The sequence below is a fragment of the Colossoma macropomum genome, unplaced genomic scaffold (genome assembly GCF_904425465.1).
Source record: "Colossoma macropomum unplaced genomic scaffold, Colossoma_macropomum, whole genome shotgun sequence".
Taxonomy (NCBI): domain Eukaryota; kingdom Metazoa; phylum Chordata; class Actinopteri; order Characiformes; family Serrasalmidae; genus Colossoma; species Colossoma macropomum.
In genome coordinates, this window is record NW_023494800.1 from 5,759,991 (window position 1) to 5,780,950 (window position 20,960).

Genomic DNA, 20,960 nt, shown 5'->3' on the forward strand with positions numbered 1-20,960 from the left:
AGAAAGTAGAAGCTCAGAAGCTCAGTACCTTCCCGCGCTCCCCACCATCTGTACCTGCAGAATTCCCTACAGATCAGACAGAAACAGCACTGTTATTGCCTCACGGCAGCTACTATAATACACAATACACAGTCAGCAAATTAAGATAGAAATAATAAGAATAACGCTACCTGCTACAGTTCACCTTTTATATAAAAATAGTCTAGACATATCCATTATTTTATAACTGATACACACATCATGCTAAACAGTGTGATTTTGGTTATATATCCCCAACTGAGCAAGATTATATTACGTTAAGACACCTGGTACGTCTGACAATATTACTCAGGCAGTGGTGACTTGGATGCTGAGACATTTTATTCCTCAATACTGCAGAACACATTAAATATTGTTTGTGAGTCTAAAAAAAACATAATTAATATATAAATAATTATACAACACACCGATCAGGCATAACATTATGACCGCCTCCTTGTTTCTATGCTCATTGTTCAAAACTGCTGGAGTTTTTAAACACCTCAGTGTCACTGCTGGACTGAGAATAGTCCACCAACCCAAAAATATCCAGCCAACAGCGTCCTGTGGGCAGCGTCCTGTGACCACTGATGAAGGACTAGAGGATGACCAACACAAACTGTGCAGCAGCAGATGAGCTATCGTCTCTGACTTTACATCTACAAGGTGGACTGACAAGGTAGGAGTGTCTAATAGAGTGGACAGTGAGTGGACACAGTGTTTAAAAACTCCAGCTGCAATGCTGTGTCTGATCCACTCAGACCAGCACAACACACACTAACACACCACCACCGCATCAGTGTTACTGCAGTGCTGAGAATGATCCACCACCCAAATAGTACCTGCTCTGTGAGGGTCCATGGGGGTCCTGACCACTGAAGAACAGGGTAAAAGGGGGCTAACAAAGTATGCAGAGAAACAGATGGACTACAGTCTGTAACTGTAGAACTACAAAGTGCACCTATATAGTAAGTGGAGCTGATAAAATGGACAATGAGTGTAGAAACAAGGAGGTGGTCAGAATGTTATGCCTGATTGGTGTATATCTTCAATATACTGAGTGCCATGGGGGATTAAGAATAATAAAAAGTACTAAAATAATAATAGCCTATGCGCTAGACTTGTACAGTCGTTTGCAAATGTTTGAACATCCCCAGAGAAAAAATAAAACCAGAAAAAATGAATTAAAACAACTCAAAAATCAACTGAAACAGTAATAAGCATGCACCTCTATCTATATACACCTCTAACCAATCACTGAATGTTTTTTATTGTGTACTGTGAGGCATTTTGATCAATTGCAGATGTTCTGTAAGTGTTTGGATGAATCAAGGCATCCATTTGATTCAAACGTGTGAAAACATTATTTTGCTCCGAATGCTGGTGCACAGTGACGTAATGATAAAACACAGAAGACGTTTTAAAGGGGGGGGTGACGGAAGATTACAGGGAATGAAGAAGGTCATATTGATTTTAACTCGACTACAACCACGTCACACCAAGAGCTCGGTGTTTTTTAATATGCTGCAAGGCGAATCATAATTGGGGCTGAGCAATATGGTGATATTTATCGTTATGGTGATCAAATATGTCACAGTATGATTTTCTGAGCATAAAGTGGATAGAATCAGTACTTAATGAACAGAAACCTGTAAATCAATCCTGTTTATTTGGATTTAGTGCAGTGGAGAATTTGAAACAATGAATAAAATTCTTGTATTCATAGTTTTGGATAGCAGTTCTTTGGCCGTCCAAATAGATATCAGAAAGATATGGTGATAAAAGAATCATGCTGTAACAATGTAACTCAAACATCGTATTTTGCTTCTTGAGAATGTTCCTGACTGAGACACACACACACACACACACACACACACACACAGTGTTTTGAACAGAGTCACCAGCGTGAAACAGTGTCAGATATCCATCTCCCTAAAGGCACTGGATCAAACAGCCAACAGCCAGTCACCCGAGCCCACAGCGACAAGCTCAAACTACAGTCAGGCTTTAACGCTGTTTGTAAAGGTTGCCGACCGATCATCTACATTCCACACGTTCAATCAGGCTGAGGACAAAGCTGAATGTAACTAAGGGTGGTCAGTATAACACCATGATACTTGTTGACACAATATGTATCGCAATATTTAACTCGGCATCATACAAGTCAAGTCAAAGTTTATTTATATAGCGCTTTTTACAACCAGTGTTGTCACAAAGCGGCTTTACAGAAAAATCCGGGTCCGAGCCCCTATGAGCGTCGCCAACGGCGACAGTGGCAAGAAAAACTCCCTAAGAGCAGGAGGAAGAAACCTAGAGAGGAACCAGGACTCAAAAAGGGGAACCCATCCTCCTCTGGGTAACACAAGAGCAACATGAACAGAAAATAAAGTTTTACCATCGGTATTAAATATTAAAATACAGAAAAGGGGGAAAAGCAGGTGAAGCAATGGCTCTGATTAAATGATAAATCACTGTGTTTAGTCTTTTGAAATGGACAAAATTAACCAGCAAAACAACAGCATCACATTTAAAAACGATTCATTACAAAGATCAGTTACATTACAAAATTACAAAAATTATAATTCATTTTTTAATTCAACACAAAACTATTTGAGAAAGAAGCAAAATAGTAAATAAATTGATAAAATAAGAAAATGGCATCAAATCAACTGCTTGTTATTATGCTTTTATGCAGTTACTATACATTGGTTGTTGGTTAAAGGCGTGATGCATGGTGTGATGCAATTTATCATGATGATGATATCACCATATCACCATACTGCCCACTCCTAGGTACAACAAACACGACCATATCGCCACACTTAACGTTTACTGCATCTTCAAGCAGCACTCCTCAGAATCAAAAAACAGATTAGATTAACCTTCGATAGCTCAGTTGGCAGAGCGGAGGACTGTAGATGTTATAAATGGCCTTCCTTAGGTTGCTGGTTCAAATCCGGCTCAAAAGACAGCTCGCTGGTTCATATAGTGTAGTGGGTAACACCTCTGCCTTCTACACTGGGGTTCAATCCACTGCCTGGGCAAGCACCGCACACTATACCAATAAGAGTCCTTGGGCAAGACTCCTAACACTACCTTCACCTACCTGTGTAAAATGATCAAACTGTAGGTCACTCTGGATAAAAGTGTCCACCAAATGCCATTAATGTAAATGTAAATTGGTTACACTGGCATTATTGCTCATCATATAGGAAACATGCCTTTGGATTCTCCTAATATGAATGTACAAAGTGGCCCAAACATACATAAACACTGTCACTGTCAGAACAAAACCCCATCTTTCAAGATTTTCCCTTTAGCAAAATTTGAATGGCCGCTATAAAATATTCCGAACATAACCACCAGATGGCGTAGACCTGCACTTGCTCTCCTCACTGTGCTCCCTACAATAGAGCAGCTTATTTCAGAGGAAGGAAGACTGGTTTATGAAGCAATCTGTCTCAATGCTGAAAACCCACTCTAATCTCAAGAGGAATCCTCACTCGGCTGTTTGGCTAACAGTGCTTATCAGACGCCACAAGTACACTTTAACAGTCCAACACAGAAGCAGTTTATTAAGCACTTAAGCTCTTACCGTATGTGCGTCCGCCGATGGTGCACTTCTTGAAGGCCATGATGTTCTGCGTGAGCGTGCCCGTCTTGTCGGAGAAAATATACTCGATCTGGCCGAGCTGCTCGTTCAGAGTGGTGGTGCGGGCTTTGGCAGGAGTGTCCTTCTCAGCGTAATACATCTGCAAATCCCAGTTTATAAACTTACTCTGCCCCAGCCGAATCACCTCCACACTGAGAGAGAGAAAATGAGAGAAAGAGAGAGAGAGAGGGAGAGAGAGAGAAAATGAGAGAAAGAGAGAGAGGGAGGGAGAGAGAGAGAGAAACAGAGTTAAAAAATGACTCTAGCCAACAATTCGACTATGATTCCTAACTAAATGTTTTAACTCATCATGAAAGGTCAAACTGCACCACAATTCAATGGAATTAAATCATTTTGATACAATTTTGACTTCAGAAAAAAACACATAAATGTGACTGGAAGAACTATTAAACAGTACAAAATGACACCAAAGTTCCAGTTTTAAGTGATTTTAATCTGCTATTAAACATTTCCCTGTGGAAAAATGAATCTCTGTTCTAAAAAATGCAACCAGCAGATGGCAGAAGGCTTCAAATGTACCATTCGACACACATCCAGACTTCTAATCCCAGTAAGACTGACACGGCGGTCTATCTGTGCTAGATTTATTACGGTTCCCACAAAATTAGCAGGAGGGCTCGTGTGTGAACAAAGGCCCATACATTACTGAGGAAGCTGAGTGGGTCCTGTTTTTTGCAGGAGTGTATTTTGTATGTTTCCGGAGACACACCACTCAAAAACGTTTGTGTGTGCATGGCTGCTACTACATAAAACTGATCCTGCTTAGCCTGCAAAACGGAGCATTTCCATCATGATTTAGTTTTTAAAGTCGAGTTTCCAGTTTTTGTGAATGAAATGCTGCCAAAGTGTATTTTGTACAAGTTTCAGAAACTAAAAAGGGGCAGTCGTGGGCTGGAGGTCAGGGAACCAGCCTTGTGACTGGAAGGTTGCCGGTTCAATCCCCTGAGCTGACAGTACGTGACTGAAGTGCCCTTGAGCAAGGCACCTAACCCCCAACTGCTCCCTGGGCGCCGTGGATAGGGCTGCCCACCACTCCGGGCAAGTGTGCTCACTGCCCCCTAGTGTGTGTGTGTTCACTAGTGTGTATGTGGTGTTTCACTGCACTGTTCAGACACAGTTGGCTAAAAGGTTCATTCATTCATTCATAAAGAGCTGTTGGCCATTCAGACTGAGGACGTCACCTCCTATTTAATGGGACTTCCATGGCAAACGTGAATCTGTGCATCCCAGTAAAATACTGTTTAACCCTTTTGTTGCCATATAAAGGCGTAGCAGGTTTTACAGTGATCCGGCAGTGTGTTTGTGCTGTACTTCTGGGCTGTGGGATGTTAGAGCTGGTTTCTCTCACCCTGGCTAGTGACGGCAGGTTCCTCCGAATGTCCTGATGTGTGAATCCTGCTGCTATTTTTGACCCTTTGTTTATAACATGACCCTTTGTTTATAACATGAAAGCTAAAAGCAGAGATATAACAGTAGCAAGTGGGTTGTGCGTGATTTTGGAGCTGGATTTCTGGCTGATGGATGGATCACAGGTGGATGAAATCACTAGACGGTGAGGGTAGAGTCTGATGAGTGAATCATGTCGCTGTTTTAACCCTTTGCTGGAATATGAAGGCCAAAAAACAGAGCAATGATATCAGGATTTTGGGTGATTTTCCGAGCTGAATTACTCACTGATGCTGACGTCACAGCTCGCCGCCGTCACACTAGCTAGTTAGGGTCGGGTCTGCTGAATAGTCTGATTTGTGTATCATGTCTGTAGCTTAAACCATTCTTTGGTGATATGAAGCTGAAGTCAGCTATTCAGGACACCCTACCCCTAGACGTGAACATGCAATGGAGGGGTAAGGGCTCAGTGTTAGGGGTGAGGCATTAAATGGGATTGAGCCTAAGTGCGCTACAGTCTCACCTGACGTAGAGCGAGATGGGCACCATGGTGTTAAGGACGATGATGTAGCCCCAGAAGCTGAGGAAGCCTCTGTAAGAGGCCGTCTCGTTTTTGCCGTCATACAGATACCAAGCCAAGCTGCCGATCTCCTGATACCAGAACGAGTGTCCGATTGCCAGACCAGCACACACCAGGACCAGCACCACAAAGATCTAACAGAGTGTGGAGGGAACAGGCAGTTGAGATTCTCCCCATTAAAGTTCTTCTATATGAAGCATAAACAGAACATTATTTTTGCTGCATTGACATAAACTACCAATCTGAAGCAACCTGTGTCTTCTTCCAGACACAGATTAAGCATACTCCTGTTCTAAATGACTCTGTGGTGACCGTCCACTGAAGACACCACGTTGTCCAGGACGGAGAATAATCCGCAGCCATAAACCTCTGTCACTGCAAAGGTGTTTGAGGACAGTTAACTTACAGTGTAGACCATGTAGTTCATTAGGTAGTCTATCTTGGTGCGCTTGAACCTCGTCTTTCCACCGTTCCTCATAATCTTAGTGTCCGCTCCTGCGCAGACAAAGAGAGAGAGAGAGAGAGAGAGAGAGAGAGAGAGAGAGAGAGATAGGTAGAACTCAGACCAGGGGTGTCAAACTCAACCACTAAAGAGGCCATATTAAAAAATCTCAACAAATCTGTGGGTCAGAGAAAAAAATATTATTTCATTTTTAATTAAATGTTGTGCTGCAACCCAAACTGACCACTGTTCATTCAAAATATGCAAAAAGTTCAGCAGTAAATTACAGGCACTTGTAGTAGAGCTTGAAATATTACATGAATATTTGAAATATTCAAAATTTAAATTTCCCCAAGAGCTGCTTGAACTAGACACCTGACATCCTTTCTTTGCTGAAAGTTCATTAATACTTGGGCTCAGTTTCTGAGCTGCTGAGCTGACGTTGGGTGTTTATGTTGGTAGAACCGCAGCTGAAATGCAGCTGGTGTGTTTGGTGATATGACTGGTGTGGAACTGTGTAGAATTGTGTAGAATTGAGGTGTAACCGCTGTCCCATAGATTGTTGATAGGGTAGGAGAGTCGGAGCGCACATTACGTTGCAGTGCATGCTGGGGAGTGTAGTGCAGCACATGAAATGGGCTAATATTAATAGAAAATTACACGCTTTTGTGGGATTGTGTCGTGGGTCTGATCTGGCCTGCGGGCCTTGTGTTTGACATACAGGCTTTAAACCTAAACATAAAGATCAGGAAGAAATATTTATTATTTATAACTCTTATCAAGAGAGATGCAACCCTGAACACTGCTGGTAGCCTTTTTAGACATTAGGGTCATTTTTTACAGACCACAACAGGAGTGAAAGGGCTGATTTAGAATCAGTATATGTGACTATGACAGGAATCTGACCCAAGATCAGTCCTGCTTTGTGAACACCAGCCCTGATGTTGTCAGAAGTGACCCGACATAATGATCTAGTTTTGTTCATTTCTATAGTTCACAGTAAGTCATACTGTACGCATCTGTGCAACCAAAATGGAGACCTGGACGCGGTTTGAGAGAAGTTGTAGTTATGAGAGGATGCATTTATGGAAAAGATTTGGGTGACTATTGATTTCTAGTGTTTCAGCAACACTAACCTCGTAGCTCAAGTTGTAAAGAAAAGAAGCAAAATTTAGCATGTCTGATTGACTGTGTATGGGGTAAGTGGAGAACTGTGCAAATTCAATTTTTTGCCAAAATATTCCTTTAAAGAGATACTCTGGGCTTTTTCTGTGGGATTTCTGGTACTGAGATGTTGCGTGCATCTGTGACAGCCTGAAGTTACTGAAGGGGAATCACCATAGGTCCTGCACCAGAAGGGGGCGCCCAAGAGCAATGAAGCAAGTGGAATCCGGGTCAGCCCACCAGCTCTATTCCCTAGCTTTGCTGAAACAGATCATGAAGAATGCTGAACATAAAGTCAGTTATGCTGTGGGCAATTTTTCCAAAACTAGCTGAACTTGTGACAAATGGGTGAAACCAGTTCCAAACCAGTTGTTCATTGTACTTTAAGTACTGGGAGGCTGTGTTAACTTATTTTCACTTAGAAAATCAAAAAGCATTTAATTTGACCAGGGGCGTCTTTTACATAAGACAGATGTATGATTGATGGTGACATCATCTCTAGGCTCAGGCTATGTCGAGGTGCTCGTGTGTAAGCGTGCGTTTCTTTGTTTGCGCCAGAGAGTCAGAGAGTCAGAGAGAGTTTTCTAACCGGCGAAGATGACGAGTCCGCGGCACTCCTCTGTGTTTCGGAGCTTGCAGCCTCTGAGCAGCATGTTATCCAGGTCCAGTGGGTACATCTCCCTCCTCCACTTCATGGTGCCTGTAAACTTATCCAGCCGGTTATTCGGCTCCTCGCACAAGATCATAGCTGCGGGGCAGATGAGCGATGACGTGTCACTTACAAAATATTTTAAATGCAATAAAAACTTGTGCCAACAGTATTTTTATGATGTTTTGTGTAAGTATTTTAGAAACAAGAAGTTATTATATGATATACTGTACGTATATGTGTGTATATAACATATATGTATATGTGTGTATATACACTGATCAGGCATAACATTATGACCACCTCCTTGTTTCTACACTCATTGTCCATTTTATCAGCTCCACTTACTATATAGGTGCACTTTGTAGTTCTACAATTACAGACTGTAGTCCATCTGTTTCTCTGATACTTTGTTAGCCCCCTTTTACCCTGTTCTTCAGTGGTCAGGACCCCCATGGACCCTCACAGAGCAGGTACTATTTGGATGGTGGATCATTCTCAGCACTGCAGTAACACTGATGTGGTGGTGGTGTGTTAGTGTGTGTTGCGCTGGTCTGAGTAGATCAGACACAGCAGCGCTACTAATACTTTAGCTACTAAGTATTTTTTTCCTGCATAGCTTTCTGCTAATACTAGTACTGTCATCAAGTTTAGAATCATTATATACACACACATTATATACAGTCGCACACAAAGGTCTGGTGCCCTGGGTCAAATGACTAATACATACATGGTCTTCTGAGTGTAAATCAGTCAATACATTCTCTACAGAGTAAACACTCCTGCACACCTTAATGTACAATTACTGTTTATTGCTGAATTTAAGATATTGGGGGAAACTTAAACATAATTTGAACTGCGCAAAAGTGACATATAACATGTTAAACTCAAATAAACTGAAACTGCACATTTGCAGTTATATGCTATATTGAACTTCTCGGTAGAGGTGGTGGTGTGACTTGACTGGAGGTGTTCAAACATCTGCATATGACTTGACAGCTGGGTCCAAACAGGTTTTATATAACTGAAAGCGATTCTAAACTTCTGAACAGTAAAGTACAATAAGCCTCAGGATAAAAACCGAAGAACTGACTAAATGTGCAGCTTATGTGGTCATATAGTGTCTAAAACTGGCCACATGATGGCGAGCTACCGAGTTTGGTCGACTCGCTGCATGCAGAAGTCTAACTCTATGGAGTTATAATAATTCTGTTTGTTCTTAGGTATCTGTGAGTAAATAAAATCAAACATGAATATGGACAGAAGCACGCATACATCATTCTACAGATAAGTGTAGCAGAAATGTTACCGAGAGGTGCCCCCCACCCCCCACCCCTCAGTGCTTGTACGTATGTATTTTAGGAACAAGAACTTGTTATTTTATTTGTCAAAAACTTTTAGAACTTCTGTGAAAATCTGATGAAGTTTTAGGTCAAATTTATGCAGAAATATAGAAAACAAATTTTTATAAACTTTCAAGCACCATTGTGTGTGCGTGTGTGACACACACACACACACACACACACACACACACACACACACACTCACTCTGCACAGATCCCCCCAGCCCCTCTGCCCGCAGTGCTCATATTTACCATCAAAAGCCGCCAGCTGACTCTCCTCTTGAAGTCTCTCATGAGTCACCTTCGGTCCCATCTTAAACTTCAGATTAGTCTCTCTACAAAGTACACAAATAGAAAACAAACAAACATCAGTCTCAGGACTGTCATCAGTCTCTTGGTTATATTGTTTACCTTCTTTAATTCCCTTTGGTTTCTTTGTTGTTATTACTAATGTGCTGTAAAATGACATTGGCTGTACATAAACGGGTGCAAATTTGGTTGTGGGGTGGCCAAAGTCAGAAAGCTCATGTACAGTTATTAAAACCAGGTAAACAAACTACAGTTAGGATTATCACACTGATGCCTAATGCCTTATATGTCAATATTAAAACACTAAAAAGAAGCAAAAGAGTCAGTTATATTATAGTTATATTTGTCAGTTATTTTGCCGACTGGCATTGATCTTTTTACATTATGTGACAATTCTTAGTCTCATCTGCATGTTGTTGTAAATGTTTTAGCAAAATTCCTCAATAGTGATGAATGTGATGATAATTAAGCAGAAAGACGAAGGACTGTTATTACGCAAGTCAACAAATAATCACAGTACAGTCGAAAACAGTTCCTTTTATAAGACACAGGAAGGGCGGGTCAGCTCTTCTTACTTTTTCTGTGATTATTGATGATATCTAAACAAACTATTTTGGCTTTAATTTAAAAATTAATGTTATATGGGAAAAGTTGGCAGCTACATACAGCTGCATGCTGAAGTCTGAACACCTGGACATGTTTTGTTGATTTTCTAAGTGAAAATAAGTGAACACACCCTACAGAACAGAAATATGGCATCTTTCTGCAAATTTTACTGGACAATTTCTATTTATTTGACATAAAAAATAAACATGAAACATAAGATGTGCCATAAGATTTGCACAGACTACATTTTATGTGTTATTTGTCCCCAATATGTTTAATTCAGCAAACAAACAAACAGTAAATGTGTATTAAATGGTGTTCTCTGTAGAGGATGTGGTCACCTAGGCTATGTTCACATTACCAGGTTGAAGTGGCACAAGTCTGATTTTTTGCCCTAATGTGACTCAGATCTGATGTTTTCAGAGCTGTGTGGACACAAATCTGATCTTTTCAAATTTAACCTGAGCCACTTTCATATGTGGTCCTAGATCAGACACCTATCCGATTCGTGGCCATGTGACCTTAATGTGACGTTCAGATGGGAATTCATGTGCTTTTTTTCCACTGTGCGTGTGGCATCATTCAGCGTTACCACGGCAGCAGCGCCGAACAGAAGTTAAAGCCTGTAAACGGTGGAAAAGCAACACATCTCACCTTTTTCTCCTTCGTCTCGCTCTAATAATGAAGCTGAGAGCTGATCAGAGTTAATTATCTTCTCAGTGAAGCTCGTTCTGCTCGTTAGTTTGAGCTGATGATTCACGTGATTCATTCATGTGACGTTACTGAGTAGGATGAGCTCATGAGGGTCATTTCAGGACGCCGGTTCGTCACATTAATGACAGATTTGAGTCACTTACCTAAACGAATGTGAATCATCACGTCATCGGATTTGAGCAATGAGGCTTGTAATGTGAATGTAGTATTATTTAAATTTAGAAATTTGATTTGTTAAATTGGATGCCCAAATTTTTGCAACTCAGCTGTAACTCTAATACTTTTTTTGAGGACTGTCTTATTCCCGAAATGATTTTATGTAATTTCAAAGAGCGGAGAGGTCAAATTTTATTTTGTATATATGAATAAGACCGGTATGTATTTTATAAGCAGTAGAAGCAGAGGTGCAGTAGCATCAGTATTGTTTATTTTATTATCCTTAAAAGTGCCAGTAAACTTTGTGTAAAGATAATAAGTCCTTTCCCTTTGTTTTGTCCATCATTTCAATGGAAATTTCCACTCACTTGTCTTTTACCAGCGTCTGTATGGTCAGTGCAATCGCAGCATAGTTGCTTCTGGGTCAGTTTATGATACACACCCAGAATTAGACTCTGTCTCTCTGAACACGGAAACATTAAAATTTCAAACAAAACCCAAAATCAATATTGACTGTTGAGGATCCTCGTCATGTTCGGCAGATCAGGAGACGTGGCAGTGAAACGTTATAGGGCTGGAAAACACGGCCCATTCAAAAGGCATGAGAAAAAAAGCATGTGTGTCATGTGTCTTTGGCTTTGCGGTGTTTATAAAAACACCCACAAATCAAACATTTGTCCATTAAGTCCATTAATGCTTAATGCAGGGTTTTATCCTCAGCAAGCTGTAGCATTTATCTGAGCCTTTAAGCAGAGCTCAGTTTAGAGCATCCATGTTCATCAGGACAGTGGAGTGAAATCATCAGTAACACTTTATTTGAAGGCTACCTAAACATGGACATCAGATCACGTGCATAAGCAGCGAATAATGCAATAAAATAGAAAACTTCACTATTTCTGAACAGCCTATGTGCCGTAAGATGCTTTATTATGTACTGACACTATTATGTTTATTACACCACATTATAAGGCATCATTTTCAAGTAACGGAACTGGAGATCTAGTGAAGAACGCCTAGATCTAGAAAAGATTGACAATTTTCACACATTTTTCTACATCATTTAGTCTGAGAGCTTCTTTCATGGGTCTGATATAGTATATGGTGTTGCTAAATATGTCTGGGCCTTATAAGCTCTTCATAACAGTGTTATAATGGAGTAAATGTGTGTCACTCAAGTTCCAGGGCCCTTATGCCAATACAATGTAATTCACTTCATGAAACATCTCATATTATACTGTGAATACTGACAAAGTGTAATAAAGTGTGAACATGTAAAATGTTATTGAATGTTTATGCATATGTTATAAAGTCCCTATGTAGGCAGCCTTCAAATGAAGTGTTACCAAATAATCAGTGTTTTCAGATCTGGGTATTTACAGTATATCATTTAGCCTTCTGCACTAAAAGCACTTCTAAAACCCATTTTAAACTTTAACTGGAAGCTCTTAAACATAATTAATTAATCATAATTAATGCAATTTAATAATTTCTTTCAATTATGAACATCTTAGTGAAAGGTCTCACTGCTTCAGTCCTTACCAACAACTAAGTGTTGTTTTAAATGGAAAATGTAAAATCTGAATTTGGCGCTCATTGTAGGTTGGAAAGACTCAGTTACGACACATTTCCTCAAACAGATAAAGCTGCTGAAATGGACCTGCTAACAGAGCTGAATGAAAGAAGACTCTTACCCATCCAGTTCTGCTGTCTCTACGTAACACAGGCTGTTTGGTTCAGTGCTGGACAATAACAGAATGTCTGCCTACATGATGCCAAACAAGAATCACAATTAAATCTATGATCAAATTAAATCAAAATCATACCATGAATGGAACAAAGTAAACATGAAAAAGAAGAAACATACAAAAAAGCAAACACAGAGGATGGAGGCAAATCACAGCAAACACTATTTCAGACAAATAACACTTTAACTCCAGAAAAGAGCCCCCAGAGGTCGTTTTGTGGGTCGCCTTACAGGAATGAAGTCGTTTTTCTTCAGTCGGACCACATCACCAACTTGAATGTCCATCCACTTGGCCTGCTGAAACCTGGAACAAATGGAATGAATAGATAAATATTACAGAGAAATACATAAATATAGCAAACATTAAGCATTAGAAAGCAGACAGTTCTAGGTAAACAGTCTGATTGGCTGAGCCAAGTTTGAAAACAGTGCAAAAATACACAATGTTCACACTTAATGCAAAAGTCTGGGCACCCCTGGTCACATTATATGCTTTGCTGATTTTGTAGTACATAAAAAATGTCATATTTTGATTAAAAATCAACAAAACGTAACTTTTTCAAGCAATTTTTTTTAACTGTATGACTACACAACTTCACTCTTGCACCTGTTAATCCACCAAGTTAATAAAAACGTTGTGCTGAGTGAAACTCAATATCACAGTACTTTCTGAATATAATCAGGTATCACAGTATCTATTAATAATTAGGTTTGCATTAATAAAGTCAATGAGCCTGTGCTTCCTGAGTGCTGCTACTCTAAATGTCTTACAAACCTGATGTAGCTTGTTTCAGTTCGTTGTTAGTCCTTTTAATATTGCGCCAAAGGGAGCTGTTCACAGTTTTATAACATTAACCAGGGAGTACATTCACAGAAAAGAAAAAATGAAATGCACTATTTATTTCATTTGTATGGATTTTAACCCTTGTGTGTTGTTGGACTCTGTGGGACCCATTTTCAATCTTCACCAAAAACAAAACATAACGCGATTTATTATTATTACAATCTCAGATTCTTGGCCTTTGCTCATTTTCTGTGAAGAACATATAAAATAATCCCTTTTCAGTGTCTTCACTCTGTTCATCCCCCACACATTTATATTACACATGTGGTGTTGGGTGAACCTGCGGGGAGTAAAAGTGTGGAGGTGCTGTGTCCTTCACTCTGTTCTCCTCCTACATGGCCTGCTGTTAGTGTGTGTGTCGCTGTGTGTGTATGTGTTTGTATATATGTGTGTGTGTGTGTGTGTGTGTGTGTGTGTGTGTGTGAGAAAGTGGACAACATAGACAGGCTGCTGACTGGCTACAGCTGCTAAAGGAGAACCCTACGCTGACCGCTTGTGATATTTTAAACATCTGGCTTTTTTACCTAAATGGTTATGGCTGTATTGATTTAAAAAAACAATAATGTAGTGGGTCCACCAGACCACTGAGTAACAACATCAACACCAAACAAGGCTTAACTGTCCTTTCAAAACAATTTGAAGCAGCCAGTAATTGACATCCGCTGCAGTCACCTGTCCGGACTTGATCACATGAGTAAAGTGTGCTAAATTGAATGGCAACAGAGATATTGAGCATCACACAGCACTAATCTTTAACCCTTACGCTGCTTTGTAACTATAGCCTAATGCTAACATACTACAGTATTTGATGTTTTTGGCAATTAGTATTAGAAATTAATTAAATCATTTACTGAGCATCGTTATAATCATATCATAATTTGTCATCATTTTATAACACAGTGTCTAAACTGTGGCAGAATCACTTATTCACTAAATCCTGACTTCCTGTTTCTCCCACCTGCCATCAAGAAGCACCTCACACTTCCTGTTGTTGATTTCTTTGTCCATCCTGTGTCGAGCCTGAGAGTGAATGGCAGATAAAGAAAGGGTGATCAGTGGGGGGGTAACGATATGATTTTCATACAAGATCATAAAAGATCATAAGAGAATGAAATATTGCAAAGTAACGTCATTATGCAAAGTACTGATCGTCAACAGTGCAACTCAACTACGAACAAAGACAGACAGGAGGCACCCAAGTGATGGTTATATTTACATATTATTTTTTATGATTTTGTGATACCGTAACAAAACTATTATCACTGTTTTCCAAACAAGTCGCTGTATACATAATTTTATTATTATTATTATGATCTCATGCCAATAAACCAAAATTCTTTCACTTTATTCACTTTCTTATTCCAGTGGAAACTCCTGACTCTATTGGTCCAGATTTTAAGACACACATGCTTAATAAAAACCCTGCACAATTACTTACCAGGTCATCTATCAGGTCTTTGACAGCAGTGATGCCGAGCACCAACACTAAGGGCACCAGCGTGGTGTACCAGGGCAGTGTGGAGATTTGTGGGATGATCTAATTAACCAGAAATATAATGACCATCAGCCGTGTTGAGAACAAATTCAAAACTCTGCTTGCATTGAATGGAACAGATCAAAAACAGTCAGACATTCATTCTACAAACTGCACAGCCCAAAAGACTATCATAAGAGTACTTCATTCAGCATTTTTCTTATATTTTATTTTCCCCAGGACTCTGCTTGTAACCTTTGTATGGTTTTATGTACCAAAAACAGTCGAAATTCATTTTTACATGATCTTCCCCTACCTCTATTTATCTCTAACAGCTGCAGGTTTATTTATATAGCGCCTTTCGTACACTGCTGTCATTCAAAGTGCTTTACACTTTTAGTAAGAAAATAGAGTTGTTTTTAAAAAAAAGCATAGAAGAGAATAGAAATTAAAAACATGATTAAAACAACAGATTTAAAAGAGAAAATCATTAAATTAAAAATCAAATTAGAAATTAAATTTGGATACTTAAAAAAAATCTAATTAAACAGTTAAGCAGGCTGGTTTTGTTGTGCCTGTAAGCAAAATAAATGTCAAAAACACGTCTGATGACAATGATGGGATCATTTGAAGGCTGCAATGATACATTTGCTTCCTGACAGCCATGAACAGCACAACGTTTAATCGTTTTCCACACATCTTCCACTCTTCAATAACGCTGCTGCAGACTGTCAATATCCACAACAGTCAACACTTCAATGAGAATGGGTGGGACTAGACTGCTGTCTACCGAATGGGTGGTCATATATAATTTCATGGTTGTGACATCATAACCATGACAAAATCTAAACTGGCTGTTTTTGCAGCTTAGTTTCCATGTATTGTATGAGCAACAGAAACTACATCAACAAAATTAAAGAAGCAAGTTTTACACAGTATGGGCGCTTTAAGCGGTAACACTCGAAAGGTCCGCCACATACCTGTAAGATGAGCAAGGCAAGAAAGTAGAGGTTGGCCGCTCTCTTAAACTGCTCGTACAGGTTCAGAGGGAGGAAGGTCAAGACGTTGTACTTATAGGTCTTGATAGCGTTCCCCTGAAAAACAATAATAAATAAAAATACATTACAAAACATCAAGATTTGATGGCACAACTGATTCAAGGTTAATTGCATTGATTGCATCTGCATAAATAAATTGCTATGATGTAAACAAAGTCAATAAGTCTGATGTGAAATGCACTGTTCTAGAAAAAGGAATAAAAAAAATCACAGTGGTGGTGATAGGAACCAGACATCTGTAGAGTTTAATACCTCTAAAGCTAATTCACAGAGAGTTATTACATGCTAATGGTTATGAATATTTGACATTTAATGTCTGAGACACTGTTTTATGACAGTTTTTGAGATTTCGGCCTTTTTTTTTAATCTATTCATGGTGGAGAGTTACATGCAGGCTGTCATAAGAAAAACAGTCCCAAAAGAAAAAGACATTTTTTCAGCTTTTCCACTATTTTACCATCATCAACATTACATATAAAAACTCAGAAGACATGTTTAAGTTCACTGGTGGTTTTGATAGTAAATAAAATGGTTATATTTGTGTAGTAGCCCTCATGACTCCTGGTTCCTATCACCACCACTGTAAAGAAAAGTTTCTCTACAATGAACTATTTCACATTAAACACTCTTCAACTTCTCAATTACTGGACTATGCAGAAAAATCAATGGAACTCCCCTTTAAGGGCTTCTGCTAGCAATAACTTCACACCTGTTTCAGCCTCATCAACTCATAAATCATGAATCGCTGTGCTTTTCCTTGTGTGTCAGACATTTCAGCAGCAATTCCTGAACTGTTTTTGGTGTAGCTGAGTCACAGTTACTGTCTTACAGCACTGTCAGGATGATCTGTTGCTACAGTGGAGGATCAGGGAAGCAGGAACGTCTGCCTTCACCAGGAAATAGAAAGAGAATCAGTCCCTGAACCGCAGTGAACTGTGTATATCAGTGCTGTGTCTATCAGTCTTTATGAAACTGCATTTTTTCCTCCATCACTGACATCTTTGTTCAGTAACTGTGGCTTATCTACTTTGTCTCATTCTCTCTTGCTCGTTCTCTCAAACGGACTTTCTCCTTTAATGAGTGCGTTTACACGCACTTACAATCCGATAACTGCACAAAATCTGATTTTGTCAGTAATCCAATCAACGCGCTTACATGCACTTGAGTAATCAGATAATGGGAAAACTCCTGGTCGACATGAGTCAGACAGTAATTGGATTTCTGCTTTGAAACTGGTCAATAAACTCACAGAAGACGACGTGACGTAAACATAATGTAAAACTCAAATTTCATGCCGTGTTAAACATTGCGCCATTTTACCTGAAAATATGAACATACATCATCTAGAAGATGAATAAAATGTAAATTCTTCATTTCGTTGAGAATGTATTTGGTTTCAGCGTCACTCTAAAAGTGTTTTGCGGCGTCTCGTGGCGACGCTGCCTGCACATTTCTGGTACTGCCATCTGTTTCATGCACACGCAGACTGAGAAATCCGAAAGAAATCAGAGTAAGAGTTCACATGCACTGAGAAATCTGATTACTGAGCTAAAATCCAGCTCGTTTTATCAGATTTCTTAATCGGATTTCTAGATTGGAGTATGGTGTTTACATGACCATTTGAATAACTGGATAACTGCAGAAATCTGATTATGATCGGACTATTGAGTGCATGTAAACGCACTTAATTAAAGAGCATGATAGGAATAAATAGGCGTTATTAAAGTGATGAGTGTACTCTGGTAAAATCCATTCCTAGAATTTATTAAACTCTTAAAAATAAAGGTGGCAAAAAAATTTAAGGTTTTGATCGAGAGCTATGTGCTTTATTTTTAGCCAATATTGTTTTTTTTTGCTTAGGGTCAATTTTTTAATAAAAATCTTGGACTAAAATTAAGTGTAACAATTTGCAGATTCTTTGAATTAGAGTTTGATCAGTGTTACAATAAAGTTACACTTTCATATAAAGCAGTGTTTACAGTCTTAAGCACTGTAACATGACATGGTTATGAATACGCTGTCTGATCTCTGGGACGTTGTTTTGCAATAGTTTTAGAAGGTTTTGCCTAAAATGTATTTCTTTTAAATCTATCCATGGGGCGCATTCAGGGTGTTACAAGGCAAAACAGTCTTAAAGACATATTTTTTCAGATTTATCACTGTTTTATCATCATCAAAATTACATATAAAAGCTGAGAAGACTCGTGTAGGTTCACTGGTGGTTTTAGATAGTAAATAAAATGTCTATATTTGTGTTGTAGACATTGTGACCCCTGGTTCCCATCACCACCACTGTAAAGACATCTGAGTCTGTATATATAGACTTTATTTACAGTGAACCATTTCATACCAAGTCACTCTGAATGACTGCTGACATTTGAAAATTTTGAAAAAATACCCTTTAACTTTTTTATAAATACTTTGAAAAAGTCAACTGTCCTTTACATCATGCAGATCAGTCAGAATGGATCAAAATAATAATAAAATCTTGTTACAGTGGTATGCAAAGGTTTGGGCACCCCTGGTCAAATTACATGTTTTTCATAATTTTCTAAGCATGAATAAGTTAACACATCTTCTACAGAGAACACACTTAAAAATTACATTTTTCTGCTTGTTTGCTGAATTTAATGTTTATCATAACTTTTGCACGTCACATTTTAGGTTTTATTATGTTAAATTCAGCAAATAAACAGTGATTGTGCATTAAAATATGCAGAGGTGTGTTCTCTGTAGAGGACCTATTCACTTTTTTCACTTAGAAAATCAACACATGCAATTTGACTATCATACACTGTTAGAAATAAAGGTTCTGTTCAGGTACATTTTTCATTCATCAAGGTACAAACAATGTAAATGTGGCCTCAAAAGGTACAACAGTGGTTTTAAGGTCCAACTGTGCACCTTTAATAAGTTTTTCCAGGTGAAAAGTTCGTATTTGTACCTTTTTTCATAACTGAATGTTTTAAAACAGAACAATAGAATAAGAAGCCTGGAGACGAGACGGGGTGTGTGGAGTCAGTACAGCTTAGAAAATACCATTTCAATGGATTATGGAACAGTTATGTTCCATGACTAAAGGTACTGAGATGTACCCTTGATATACCCTACGACTGTCCATTTACAAAGTTCTATAAACTTTTTTCTATAAAGTTATTATGTCGATACAAGGTTTCGCTCTGGTGGCGATACCACCAGCTTGCTGTGGGTGTGAACTAGACATGCCAGGCTACAGTGATAATCATGATAATAGATGAATAGAGAGAAGGATGACGTCTCTTTATTTCCTCCACAGAGGAGAGTCTGACGCTACAGAGATTCCAGTGTCACATGCTGCAGAAAGCAGGAAGAGCACACATGCTAGAGAAAACGGACGAAAGGTGACTCAACGTGACTGATCTTCATCCCAAATATACGACACTGAAGCCCAGGTACCCTCAGCTGTCATTATCACACTGACCCACTTCCAACAAAGCAGTATGACAAATATAGCAGTGCTGAGAAACACTATAGGGCGATTGTGGTTCCGTCAAAGGTCAAAGGAAGACTGCACCAACACTTCCAGCAAAACGGAGCTGTAACGGAAATACTCATTTATTCCAGCTCTGATTAACTTGATCACTGCCAAATTCTACAACAACAAGCACAGCTCAGTGCCTTGATTAAGGAAATGCATGTCTTTGGAAGTTGGCCACCCGTTTCCAAGTAACTGATAAGGGAGCTAATGAGACCAACAGCAGCAATGCTACATGAGTAACTGATCACGGAGAAATACTGCATTATCACAACAAGTGGACCTGAGAAAGACAAACACAATGCCCTCTATAAGTACTGAGATAGTACACTATGGTCATATCTGTACGCTTCTTAACATATTGAGTATCTCTGAAATGGTAACGTTAAACAAGAAGGAAAAATACAGCGAGAAAATACACCGATCAGGTATAACATCATGACCACCTCCTTGTTTCTACGCTCATTGTCCATTTTATCAGCTCCACTTACTATATAGGTGCACTTTGTAGTTCTACAGTTACAGACTGTAGTCCATCTGTTTCTCTGCATACTATGTTAGCCCCCTTTTACCCTGTTCTTCAGTGGTCAGGACCCCCATGGACCCTCACAGAGCAGGTACTATTTGGGTGGTGGATCATTCTCAGCACTGCAGTAACACTGACGTGGTGGTGGTGTGTTAGTGTGTGTTGCGCTGGTCTGAGTGGATCAGACACAGCAGTGCTGCTGGAGTTTTTAAACACCTCAGTGTCACTGCTGGACTGAGAATAGTCCACCAAGGACTACAGGAAGGACTAGAGGATGACCAACACAAACTGTGCAGCAGCAGATGAGCTATTGTCTCTGACTTTACATCTACAAGGTGGACTGACAAGGTAGGAGTGTCTAATAGAGTGGACAGTGAGTGGACACAGTGTTTGAAAACTCCAGCAGCACTGCTGTGTCTGATCCACTCGTACCAGCACAACACACACTAACACACCACCACCACGTCAGTGTTACTGCAGTGCTGAGAATGATCTTAAGTTTGATATTAAGTTTACTTTAATGTCAACTCTTTGTCATTTTTTTAGTTTTTTGTTAGTTTTGGGCCCAGTTTGTCCTAAATTTTGGTTTTGGTTTCAGTCAAGGATTTTCATTTTGGTGCATCACTAATTTGCACAATGCTAACTGGTGGCTATAAAGCATTTGTTAGTTATATCAGCCATGGGCTACAGCATAAAACTAAAGAAGCAAACTTCGAATGCCAAACAAGTCTGGGCAGATCGACTAATTTTGGGGTGAGGG

General features: G+C 39.3%; 1 protein-coding gene and 1 non-coding gene across 2 annotated transcripts in view; one reads left to right on the forward strand and one right to left on the reverse strand.

Moving 5' to 3' along the window:
* Window positions 1–20,960, reverse strand: part of atp8b1 (ATPase phospholipid transporting 8B1) — a 66,355-nt gene that overhangs the window by 14,081 nt on the left and 31,314 nt on the right. The window contains exons 4-14 of the mRNA XM_036588845.1: window positions 16,083–16,196; window positions 15,067–15,165; window positions 14,587–14,648; window positions 13,016–13,088; window positions 12,732–12,802; window positions 9,508–9,590; window positions 7,853–8,011; window positions 6,064–6,152; window positions 5,601–5,791; window positions 3,614–3,822; window positions 29–66 (exon numbers count right to left, since the gene is read on the reverse strand). Of these exons, the coding sequence (XP_036444738.1) occupies window positions 29–66; window positions 3,614–3,822; window positions 5,601–5,791; window positions 6,064–6,152; window positions 7,853–8,011; window positions 9,508–9,590; window positions 12,732–12,802; window positions 13,016–13,088; window positions 14,587–14,648; window positions 15,067–15,165; window positions 16,083–16,196 (1,188 nt within the window). The remainder of the gene's footprint in view (window positions 1–28; window positions 67–3,613; window positions 3,823–5,600; window positions 5,792–6,063; window positions 6,153–7,852; window positions 8,012–9,507; window positions 9,591–12,731; window positions 12,803–13,015; window positions 13,089–14,586; window positions 14,649–15,066; window positions 15,166–16,082; window positions 16,197–20,960) is intronic.
* On the forward strand, window positions 2,900–2,987 carry trnay-gua. The gene is given in 2 exon segments: window positions 2,900–2,936; window positions 2,952–2,987. It is a non-coding gene; the product is annotated as a tRNA-Tyr (tRNA).